The sequence below is a fragment of the Cololabis saira genome, chromosome 5, assembly GCF_033807715.1.
Source record: "Cololabis saira isolate AMF1-May2022 chromosome 5, fColSai1.1, whole genome shotgun sequence".
Lineage (NCBI taxonomy): Eukaryota > Metazoa > Chordata > Actinopteri > Beloniformes > Belonidae > Cololabis > Cololabis saira.
The window spans coordinates 34,924,214-34,936,331 of NC_084591.1; the positions used below are offsets into that span (position 1 = coordinate 34,924,214).

At 45.1% G+C, this 12,118-nt stretch overlaps 1 protein-coding gene across 1 annotated transcript; it reads right to left on the bottom strand.

The window, feature by feature from the left end:
* Positions 1-342: 342 nt before the first annotated feature.
* On the bottom strand, positions 343-4,523 carry islr2 (immunoglobulin superfamily containing leucine-rich repeat 2). The gene is made up of 2 exons (XM_061721794.1): positions 4,244-4,523; positions 343-3,659 (listed from the first exon to the last, which is right to left on the bottom strand). Exon 2 carries the CDS (start codon positions 3,648-3,650, stop codon positions 1,512-1,514), a length of 2,139 nt encoding a protein of 712 aa, XP_061577778.1. The 5' UTR covers positions 3,651-3,659; positions 4,244-4,523; the 3' UTR covers positions 343-1,511.
* Between the last annotated feature and the right edge of the window lie 7,595 nt (positions 4,524-12,118).

Here is a 12,118-nt window from a genome sequence, read left to right on the forward strand (position 1 = left end):
TTATTATTATTATTATTTTGGCTGTAATGGCAGCATTTCATTCCAAACTTCAATTAGGTCTAATTTCTCACTTGAAGTGACAACTAAAAAAACACAAAAACTGAAGACAAAGACAGGATCAGGACTAGTCATATTTCAGTTTTAGCACACACACAAAGAAAAAAAACTATCAAATGAGAAAGTAGAAAATCTCAGTAAAACCAGAGGCTTGATCATTTAAACAATTCAATGTTTATTTATTCATCTATTTATTGTCTTTTCCGGGAGAATTCACAAAAAAGGTGAATTCGACATCTAACGGTCTGCAAGGTGAGGTAAATCCAGACAAAATCAAACAGTCTGTACGGTTTCATACGTTTTATTAATTTCACTTACATAAAATTATATTAAAAAAATCTCAAAAGTACACGTTTTTTGTTCGTGTTTTATAACATGGTTCACAAAACTCACTATATATGCATCAAATTACATTACAGTGAAGCCGCCAGTCACTCAGTGCGTCTTTCCCCCCCTCAGACTTCACTGAAACAGTCGTAAAAAAGAATAATTTCAATTCAACTGGCTTTACATCACAGGTAAATAGTCACATCTAAAATCCTACGACTACACTAAGAAAACCACACAAGGAAATGCGTGTGACATGCCATGGACAAGTTCGTTGTAAAAAGCAAGAGTACAGCAAGCACCCATCGATTCAGAGGTTTAAGTCGCACATTTTAAAGCCTTACACGTTACGTGAAACAACATTTTGTTCGCAAATAACCTGGGATTTTCACTTCAAGTACAGTGCGCTATAAAGCGCAGCTGGACTTTCGGGAACGGCGGGCAGGGCGCAGTTTTGTTCGCTGTCTAATGCAACACTCTAAATATCTGCAATCTTTTATTTAATCTTATCAAAAACCATGAACCGAATGCGTTTGTTTAACAGCCAGAAGTCGGAGTACGGCGACCTGAGTGGATGTTAATTGGCTCTGCAGCCTTGCACGGACGTACACACTTTAAGATATATTAGTCCCTGATGCCAGTTTACTCAAAATGGCTTTGAAAAATATGGCACTTCTTGCTTGTTATTGTGATCCCTCGAAGTGTTTATAAATTTAATACCATTTATTTTATTTATTTTTTTGTCTTTGTTAAACTTCAACGTGCAGCGACGTTTTTGCACAAAATGCGCTCCTGCCCATTTGTGTCTGTGGCCTAACAGAAAATCAAACATTTTTCTGCTTTCCTGTCATTATTGAGGTTTGCTAAAACTGTGTAAATCTTTGCTCTGTTGTAAACACGAGTTAATGGTTTTAATCCCACTATGTACCACAAAGTAACATGAATCACTTTTACAATCTTATTGATTGGAGGAGGATTTTTGAGGTAAAAATTTAGCGAATCTTTTTTTTTTTTTATTATTCTAATCTAACGCCTTCGGTTTTTTTCCATCTTGTAACTATGATGCGTGAGTTACCTGCTTAAATGTAGGTTGTAAACTATTTTACAGAGCATGAGGAGTCCGCGGCTCAGCGGCTGGGCTGCTTGTAGTTGCCGTTGATTTCCTCCGAGATGTTCACGGCCTCAGCTCCCAGCGGTAATCTGTCACTGTACTCGGATCCCGCTTCAAAATCTTCCTGGTTAGTTTTGGACGAGGATCCGGGGATAGACTCGGTCACCACGCTCCCCTCAGCCTCCCCCTCTCCATCTCCCTCGTCTCCCTCCACCTCTGCCTCCTCTTCGCCTATCTCGCTGGGATTGAAGGTTTTCTCTGACTCCACAAAAGACGCCCTGGGATCAAAATCTCTTGTCATTTGTTTCTCCATCTGATCGGCATTTTGAGTCTTCATGATTAACTTGTAGGTCTTTCCTTGATACTTGTATAATAAGTGACAGCAGGTGGCTCCCAGCAAAGGGACAGTGGCCAGACCCAATAGGAAAATGCTGACAACCACGATGATGAGCAGGGAGGGGATTTTCTTACTAGTTGTGAAGACTACTTGGACATGGCAGTCCTTCGCCCCATAGGCGAGACAAAGAGTGTAATTGGTGCCAGGTTGTAAACCATGGAAGCGGTAGGAATTAACACCCTCCTCGATATCAGACCACTGAACCACGGAGTGTCCATTTCCCGTCTGTACACAGAGATAAAGCCTGTCGAGTGTGCCCTTACTGGATGAGGACTGTAGCAGACCCACGGGCTCTTTATTCACTGTTTCCTGGGTATCAGCATGACTGAGATGGAGGTTCGATTTGCTGTTAGGAAGCTGTAGCGGATTCAGCTGCACTTTGGCCTCCGTCTCAGATACTTCTAATGCAATAACTCCAAAATCAAAGGTGTACTGCTTCAGGTCATCCAGGGTCATGTTGAAGGCGTGGTTGGATATGTATTCACTGCTGTCTCTCACACCACACTTGCTTGCAAAGGTGGGGTCCTTGGGCAAACTTCCAGCCTGCTCTGAAATTTTGTCTTTTGCACCATCAGGGCTGAATTTTGTCTTTTCGCCGTGCTTGGCCCAGTTTATTTCATTGTTTTTGGAGACTTTGGGGTCTCCAGGCCTTTTAGCAGATGGATGGATCTTGTCCACAGTTGCATCAGAGATTGAATTACTGCCTTGACTTTGGGTGCCTGCCAGAGCCAGTTTAACACTGCTCTCTGCTTTGCCTAACTCATTCATTGCAGAGCAGCTATAACTCCCATCTTCTTTTTTACTCATGCGAGGGATGATGAGAGTGCCGTTCCCAAAGACGAGGAATCTGCTGTTGGTTGTTTTATCATTTATTGGTAAATCACTGACTTCTCTCATGGAGGGTAAGGGGAATAGATAATTTTGATTTCCCGCAGTCACCTCCCAGCTGACCTGTGGCTTGGGGCTTCCTTTTGTCTCACAATTCAAGATGACAGAGACACCTTCATAGAGATCAGTGTTCTCTATGTTTGGTTGATATGTTAAACTAACAATGGGAGCTTCACAATTCAGTTTAGGAATCTTTGTAACCATCACACCTTTAAAATTATCAGGCGTTTCACATAGAATTAAATTTGAGTCTGGGACAGCAATTTTGGTGTTTGTGATCCAATCCCTCAGCCACTCCAGACTGCAGGAGCAAGTGAAAGGGTTGCTGAAAATATGTAGGAGAGAGATGGAGGAGAGGGCACTGAAAGTCCCCTCCGCGATGGTGGTAAACTTGTTGTTGTTAATGCGGAGTGACCTCAGGTCTTTGAGCGTGGAAAAGGCATCCCTTGGAAGGCTTGTCATCTCATTGTTGTTTATTTTCAGAAGCTGGAGTGCCGTGAGGTTCCGCAGATCTTCCCATGGAAAGCTTACAATTTTGTTGTTGCTGATGTCCAGGTTGCGAAGCTGAACCAGGGGCACCAAAGTGTTCGTCTCTATGGTCACGATCTGATTGTGGGACAGCCAGAGAGAAGTGACCTGGATGGTATTAATGAAGCTTTTGCTTGTCAGTATTTTGATCTTATTGGCTGTAAGACTCAGAGTGGTAACATTGGAGGGCAGGCCAACAGGCACAGTTAGGAGATCTCTACTAGCACAATTGGCAAACATTTGGGTAACTTTATCCTGGCAGGTGCAAAGGTCTGGACAGCCCTGTGCTGTGCCAACCACAACTGTCCATAAGGCAAGTATCTGTAGGAGCCTTCTCGCCATTTTCTGCACCTGAAAGCATCAATGAGCAGATATTAGTGAAGGCAAACATTTGCAGTAACTGACTAAGCCTCCACTGTCCATTTTTTATGCTATACTAAAATATTCTCCAATACAAACTCAAATTTATGCAAAATGAATAAATAAATAAAAGAAGAAAGAAAAGAAAAAACAATCGAAAAATCTTGCAAAGGCCAACAAAACTAACAGATATGCACACATCCTGTGTGATATGTGCAGACATTTCAGGGTCATATGGTCTCTCTTCCGCTGAGCAGCTCCAAAAATCAGGTCCAGGCAAACTGGCGCTGTCCATGGTGTTTAAGCCATTTTCTCCCTCTCATTTAATCAAAGTAGTTTGACTTTAGCCACAATTAAACGATTGTATATGTGTTCTGTTTAACCGTTAAAAGAACACTTTGAATTGTTATTCTTTTCTTTTTTTTTTTTTTTTTTTTTTTACATGTACGTGCAATTAACAGATTCGGAACAGAATTCGTTTTCTCTTGGCTTAGATCCGGATAACACTCAAGTTTGTGTTTCCCTTCTTACAGATTGGTAAAGAAGATGCCTCATAAACTATTGAATGGTCTTACCTGTTCAATGTTAACTTCAATTTCGGTGTTTTATAAACGCCCCCCGGAGTTTATAGTCCTCTTAAACAAGTTCAATGGTTGAAAGAAGTCAAGTCCTGGCACGTTTCCGATCCGTTCACATGATTTTTGCAGACGTGGACAGCTTGGATGAAGGACGGTGGCAGGAACATTTTTCCCGGTGAGTCGCTGTTGGTCCGACGGCGCTTTTTTTCCTCTCCAGCGAGCGTGCGATCCAGTGCGCGCTCCCGCCGCTGCGGAGCGAGAAAAGGAAGCGTGAACGCGCAGCCTCTCCCATCTCGCTCCTCACCATTAAAGATACAGAAGCTCCCAGGTCCCCCCACCCTCGAAGAAAATTCATAATTTAGGATCCCGATGTTTAATTTATCACTCCGTCCCAAGTCTAATCTTTGACCCCATTCGGCGGCGCTGCAGCTGCTTGCTGTTAAATAAAGCACAAAGTTAATAGTTTGCAAGGCTAGACATTTAAAGAAGCTGGGCTGCTGCAGACACAATGTCCACAAAAAAATAATTCATTTCCAATAATCTTTAAGATCCGGCTGTGGAGTTGCATCACATTCACACAATTTGCGGGAACTTTTACAGCAATAGCTGTAAAAATTGCTAATATTTGGCCCAATTAAATGAAGGTGTCATGAAAATGCCCTTTGGATAAAACAGACCTTTTATTCTGAATCTTTTTAACTCTAGATATGTTCATTGATGCAAAACTTTATATAGTGTTTCTTATAACCCAGCTCCTAGTTTGTGTTATATGTGTGCTTCTAGCCCATGTATTAAATAATTAAAAAGAAAGGGGGAAAAGGGAGATATTATTGTTTTTCAAATGTTTGGGACATGAGGTGGCGTTGATGTCAAAGATCTATTACCTGCTCAAGTACTGCCATCTTCTGGTGTGTAGTATGAACTTGTTTTTCTCGATTCTCATAGCAGAAAGACCAATTGTCCCTATAACGCATTGTAAACATGTATTTAGAATGCACAGAGTCAGAAAATGGGCTTCAAATTAATCAACTGCATTCTGATTTTTTATCATTACTTCAAATCGTGTCATTAAAAGTCAATTTCAATTCAGTTGTTGTTGTATGAGATCTATAACCTGTGAAAACAATTTCTTTTAAACATTTCTAAACTCGAATACACAAGGAGATGATGGCTGTTTCACAAATAAAGATGAATGGCGTTCTTTTAAGGATCAGTTAGGTCTGTTCTTGTATTGAAAATATCTTTGGTTGAATTCTGTTAGATGATCTTATGGCAGAACAAACTTCCTTTTGACAATGTTTACTCAAGGTCAGTTCTACAGAAGCAGTCTGAGAGCAAGGCAGAGGTACTTTTACATGTTGTGACTTGCGAATTTGCCTTATGGGTAAAAAAAAAAAAAGATACATAAAATGAACTTTATTCTAAATTTGGTGAAGCACCACTGCCAGCAATGATTACATGCATAACACCCACAACTAGTTTGTAACCGGTTGTGTTCACAGTGAGACGAGCCAGTGACCAAGGCGGAACATGGCTTGCAATCATGACACGATAATGATCACTTCCGGTGACCGAGCCACATCATTTTGAGTCAGAAAACTTTTTTTTGAAGATGATGGCAAACTGCTGGTTAGCTGAAAATGTTATTTGTACCTGTGTATAAGATTGTTGGCTTTCATTTCACAGCTATCTAAATGTCCAAGGTACAACATGTGAATAAAAGGCAGAAAAGATCATTTTGCAGGCAAATGGGCTGATTGGCAAAATGCTGGCATGTCCCTTTAGGTTATTATTGCCTATCATGCTAATATCATAACAGGGACTCAGAGAAGTTCAGAAAAATAAATATTCTAAAAAATAAAAAATAAAGAAAACTAAACATTTATTGTAACTTAACCATCACAAAAGCATTATGGTGAGCAACAGCAAGTTTCTCTGCAACAGGTAGAACTGATGAACATATTAAGGACAATTAAACCCATGCACCACCTCAATGGCGCTTCTCATAACAGTGTCTACAGATCTCCTCTTAAAGGACTGAGTAGATTTGTTGAAAGAACTAAAAGAGGATACACAAATGTGTCCATTTGCAAAGGTCTTTTTGGTATCTAAAGGATGTGTTCCATATTAGTAACACATTATAAATTGAATTATAAATAACAAAATAGAGTTGTATGCTGAAAAAGCTGGTAATAATATTGTTGTTTCACACCTAATAATACGTAGCTGTTACAGTTAAATTCGGTACTTTTAGTAAGTGGTGCAACACAATGACCTCACAACTACTGGTAATTATTGAGATTCACCAAATATCATGAATGATAACTTTGTAAGAAACTTGCTGACTGATTGAGACTCCAATTTACCTGAAAACTTGTAACATTTTAGATATACGAATTGAAATGCATCTCAAATGAGTGTTGAACATGTGTATTGAATAATTCAAAAGTTCTGTACTGAGTTTAACTTCCAAGAATTCAAAACTCAAAAGCTGAGTTTTCCTGGTTTTTGTTTTCGTCCAGGATGTCCCCTTGTTTTGGCTTCTTTTCTAGCCACTTCCCTCCTAAAAATACACCATGAGGAAACTTACAAATGAATAGTCTGAAGGGCTCAAGGTCTACTTATATCAGAACACAGCAGATACATCGGAAGGCCAAAGTCATCTTATCTCTGCTGAGACGCTACTGTGGCTTTATTCAGTCTCTTTGGCTTCCGAGAAAGGATAAAAACACATGCGCTTTTCACACCCAGGGACGCACCGATCCAAATGTTTTTTTCTGTACTGATATTGATACCTGAGGTTTGCGTATGGGTCGGTACCAAAACAATACCATTACTGAATAAATGAGGTGCATACTTCACCATTTGGAAGAATTAAAAAATATTTTACTTTCCCCCGAAGGGAAATAAGTTGTTGCAGTACTCTTTTCATTGAAGTCTATTTAAAGAGTCATTGTGCAGGGTTTTACTGTAACTGTGGGCAGGAAGGACCTACCGCAGACTTTTCAAACTCCTCCCATCTGGTAGGTGCTACAGAGGACTGCACACAAAACTTTTCAGTTTCCCCCAGGTCATCACTGCTGAACGTTCAGTGGTCACAGAGTGTTGTACTTCTTCTGCAATATCTTCACGACAGTAAATATTGCTTCCATCTTGTATATGTGTTTGGTCGTTGTGGCTTTTTTAATAATTTTTTTATTTTATTTCTTTTGTTTGTTTTCACAGACCTGGCGAAAAAAAGTTGATTCTGATTCTGAGTTCCTTTAGCGGTCCGTGTTGCAGTGGTTCTGAAAAAGCCTCTGACTGAAGACACTCTGAAGTTACTGAAGTTTTGAGACTAAAGCCCTCAGATTTGTCGTCAACATTTCTCGTCAGACTAAACAATAATTTCCAAACTGAACAGTTACTTATTTACTACTACATATTTGTTTACCTCGTTTTTATAGTTGTTCTCTGTGCGTAGTGACTTGTGCAGTGTTCTGTTATACTTTCATGTTACTTTATGGAAGTACTCAGGATATCTTCTTTTATTTCATTGTGCTATATTTCTTTCATAGAATCACGGTTCTAGGAGTTAATAAAATATGACTGTCAAAGATGGCTGGTGGCAGACACACACACCTTTGCACAAAAAAACTAAAATCTGCTCCATCCATCCATACTCCATACTCCATACTCGGACTCCCCTCGGAAGAGCTGGAGGAAGTGTCTGGGGTGAAGGAAGTCTGGGCATCCCTGTTGAGGCTGCTGCCCCCGCGACCCGGGACCGGATAAGCGGAAGAACGCTTATCCGGTCCCGGGTCGCGGGGCCGGAGCCTCAACAGGGATGCCCAGACTTCCTTCACCCCAGACACTTCCTCCAGCTCTTCCGAGGGGAGTCCGAGGCGTTCCCAGGCCAGCCGAGAGACATAGTCTCTCCAGCGTGTCCTGGGTCTTCTCCGGGGTCTCCTCCCGGTGGGACATGCCTGGAACACCTCCCTAGGGAGGCGTCCAGGAGGCATCCGGTACAGATGCCCAAGCCACCTCAGCTGACTCCTCTCAATGTGAAGGAGCAGCGGCTCGACTCCGAGCTCCTCCCGGGTGACCAAACTCCTCACCCTATCTCTAAGGGAGCGTCCAGCCACCCTGCGGAGGAAACTCATCTTGGCCGCTTGTATCCGCGATCTCGTCCTTTCGGTCACTACCCAAAGTTCATGACCATAGGTGAGGGTAGATGCGTAGATTGACCGGTAAATCGAGAGCTTTGCCTTTCGACTCAGCTCCTTCTCTACCACGACGGTCCAGTGTATCGAACGCATAACTGCGGACGCTGCACCGATCCGTCTGTCAATCTCCCGCTCCATCGTTCCCTCACTCGTGAACAAGACCCTGAGATACTTGAACTCCTCCCCCTGAGGCAGGACTTCTCCACCCACCCGGAGAAGGCATGCCAGTGCCACCCTTTCCCGATGGAGAACCATGGCCTCGGTTTTGGAGGTGCTGATTCTCATCTCAGCCGCGTCGCACTCGGCCTCAAACCGCCCCAGCACATGTTGAAGGTCCCGGTCCGATGAAGCCAACAGGACAACGTCATCCGCAAAAAGCAGAGGACAAATCCTGTGGTTCCCAAACCGGATCCCCTCCGGCCCCTGGCTGTGCCTAGAAATCCTGTCCATAAAAATTATGAACAGGACCGGTGACAATGGGCAGCCCTGCCGGAGTCCAACATGCACCGGGAACAAGTCTGATCTACTGCCGGCAATGTGAACCAGACTCCTGCTCTGATCATATAGAGACCGGACAGCCCTTAACAGAGGGCCCCGGACTCCATACTCACTGAGCACCCCCCACAGAATGGCACGAGGGACACGGTCAAATGCCTTCTCCAGATCCACAAAACACATGTAGACTGGTTGGGCAAATTCCCATGAACCCTCGAGCACCCTGCGGAGGGTGTAGAGCTGGTCCAGTGTTCCACGACCGGGACGAAAACCGCATTGTTCCTCCTGAATCCGAGGTTCAACTATCGGCCGTAATCTCCTCTCCAGTACCCTGGCGTAGACTTTCCCGGGGAGGCTGAGAAGTGTGATCCCCCTGTAGTTGGAACACACTCTCCGGTCCCCCTTTTTAAAAAGAGGGACCAACAACCCGGTTTGCCACTCCAGCGGTAGTGTCCCCTTCCTCCATGCGATGTCGCAGAGGCGTGTCAACCAAGACAGCCCTACGACATCCAGAAACTTGAGCTACTCAGGGCGAATCTCATCCACCCCCGGTGCCACTGAGGAGCTTACGAACTACCTCAGTGACCTCGGCTTGGGTGATGGATGAGCACGTCCCCGAGTCCACACTCTCTGCTTCCTCAATGGAAGGTATGTCAGTCGGGTTGAGGAGATCCTCGAAGTATTCCTTCCACCGTCCGACAATGTCCCCAGTCGAGGTCAACAGCTCCCCACCAGCACCATAAACGGTGCCGGCAGAGTACTGCTTCCCCCTTCTGAGGCGCCGAACGGTCCGCCAGAATTTCCTCGAGGCCGACCGAGAGTCTTCCTCCATGGCCTCCCCGAATTCCTCCCAGACCCGAGTTTTTGCCTCCAGGACTGCCCGAGCCGTGGCTCGCTTGGCCTACCGGTACCTATCTACTGCGTCAGGAGTCCCACAGGCCAACATAGCCCGGTAGGACTCCTTCTTCAGTCTGACGGCATCCTGTACTTCCGGTGTCCACCGCCGGGTTCTAGGATTGCTGCCACGACAGGCACCGGAGACCTTGCGTCCACAACTTCGAGCCGCCGCGTCGACAATGGAGGCAGAGAACATGGTCCACTCAGACTCGATGTCCCCCGCCTCCCCCGGGATCTGAGAGAAGTTCTCTCGGAGGTGAGAGTTGAAGATGTCCCTGACAGAGGGCTCAGCCAGACGTTCCCATCAGACCCTCACAATCCGTTTGGGTCTTTCCAACCTCCTCCTCGGCCAGGGCATCCAACTCACCACCAGGTGGTGATCAGTTGACAGCTCAGCCCCTCTCTTCACCCGAGTGTCCAAGACATGCGGCCGAAGGTCAGATGAAACGACGACAAAGTCGATCATTGACCTCCGGCCTAGGGTGTCCTGGTGCCACGTGCACTGATGGACACCCTTATGCCTGAACACCCTGTGAAACTCCAGAGTAGTGGAGGGTCCAGCCCCTTTCAAGGAGCTGGGTTCCAGAGCCCAAGCTATGTGTGGAGGTGAGCCCGACTTTCTCTAGCCGGTATCTCTCAACCTCACGCACAAGCTCCGGCTCCTTCCCCCCCAGCGAGGTGACATTCCATGTCCCCACTGCAAGGGTTTTGGTCCAGGGATTGGGTCGTCGAGGCACCCTGCCACGACTGCTACCCAGCCCAAATTGGACCAGCCTCTCACGGCCCTTCCTGCGGGTGGTGGGCCTACGGGAAGGCGGGCCCATGTCGCCGTTTCGGGCTGAGCCCAGCCGGGTCCCACGGGCAAAGACCCGGCCACCAGGCGCTCGCCTACGAGCCCCAACCCCAGGCCTGGCTCCAGGGCGGGGCCCCGGTGACGCCGATTCGGGCGACGTAACTGTCCTTGATCTTCTGTTTACCATGATTAGCCTATGAACCGCTCTTAGTCTGGCCCGTCACCCAGGACCTGTTTGCCATGGGAGACCCTACCAGGGGCGTGATGCCCCCGACAACATAGCTCCTAGGATCACTCGGGCAACACAAACCCCTCCACCACAGTAAGGTGGCGGTTCAAGGAGGGGCTAAAATCTGCTCTAAGATCAAAATGCATCTGACTTGTCAGTTGTGCCAAATTAGTATTTTCTTTAGATGACCCCAACTTTACAGATATATACTGTATACGTTGTATATATCACAAAGGACATCAATATCAAGTAAGAACATGAGAGGCTGGGGTTGAAGGAAGAGATGTGGATGGGGAGGGCAGCAGGGATGCCGAGGGTAATCAGAGTACTTGGAGCTGTGAGAGTGGCTGCAGGAGATTCCTGGACCACCATCAGAAATCTCTGTCCAGAAAAGTCTGTGGAACATCAAAAAGCTTGAAGACGGCAACAGCCCACAGACAAATAGACATGCAAAGTTGTCATGAGACTACATTTAATTACAGTGGGTGTTTCAGAAGAAAACCAATGAACTCAATAAATCTTACAAAACATGATGTAATCGGGTGGAACTGACACAGTGTCAACTATAATGTCTGTTTATAGCCAACTATCTACTACAACATACTGCTGCTGCAAAACAAATGAGGTCACAAATGGGCATAGTTTTTAGTTCATAGATGTTTGTCAAAGACTTTTTTCAACCTAGCGTGTTAACTAAATGAACGGGCCCTCGCACTCACGGCCACCGCCCCCCCATAAGCATATCAGAAAAGACACCACCCACGACTTCCTATGTCAAACCATTCAAAGGTTATAGCAGAAAAAAGGGACAACCAATCAGAAGAAGGGGCGGGGCTAATTCAAGCCAATGAAGGTCAAGGACTCCATAGAGAGTCGGATGACACCACCCACGACTCTCTATGTCAAAACATTCAAAAGTTATAGCAGGAAATAGGGACAACCAATCAAAAGAAGGGGCAGGGCTAATTTTCACCAATTATGGTCAAGGACTCAATACCGAGTCCGATGACACCACCCACCACTCTCTATGTCAAACCATTCAAAAGTTATGGCAGAGAAAAGTATTCTAGGGGGCGCTGTTGAGCCGTTAGGCCACGCCCATTAATGCAAACCATGAAATATCAAATTTATCGCCAAGCCTGGCTTGCATGTAAAATTTGGTGACTTTTGGAGAACTATCAAATATGGACCAATCAGATGAAGGGGACGCGCGCTTTTTCGCGTCTAGCGTCGCCTCGGTAACACTTTTGAAA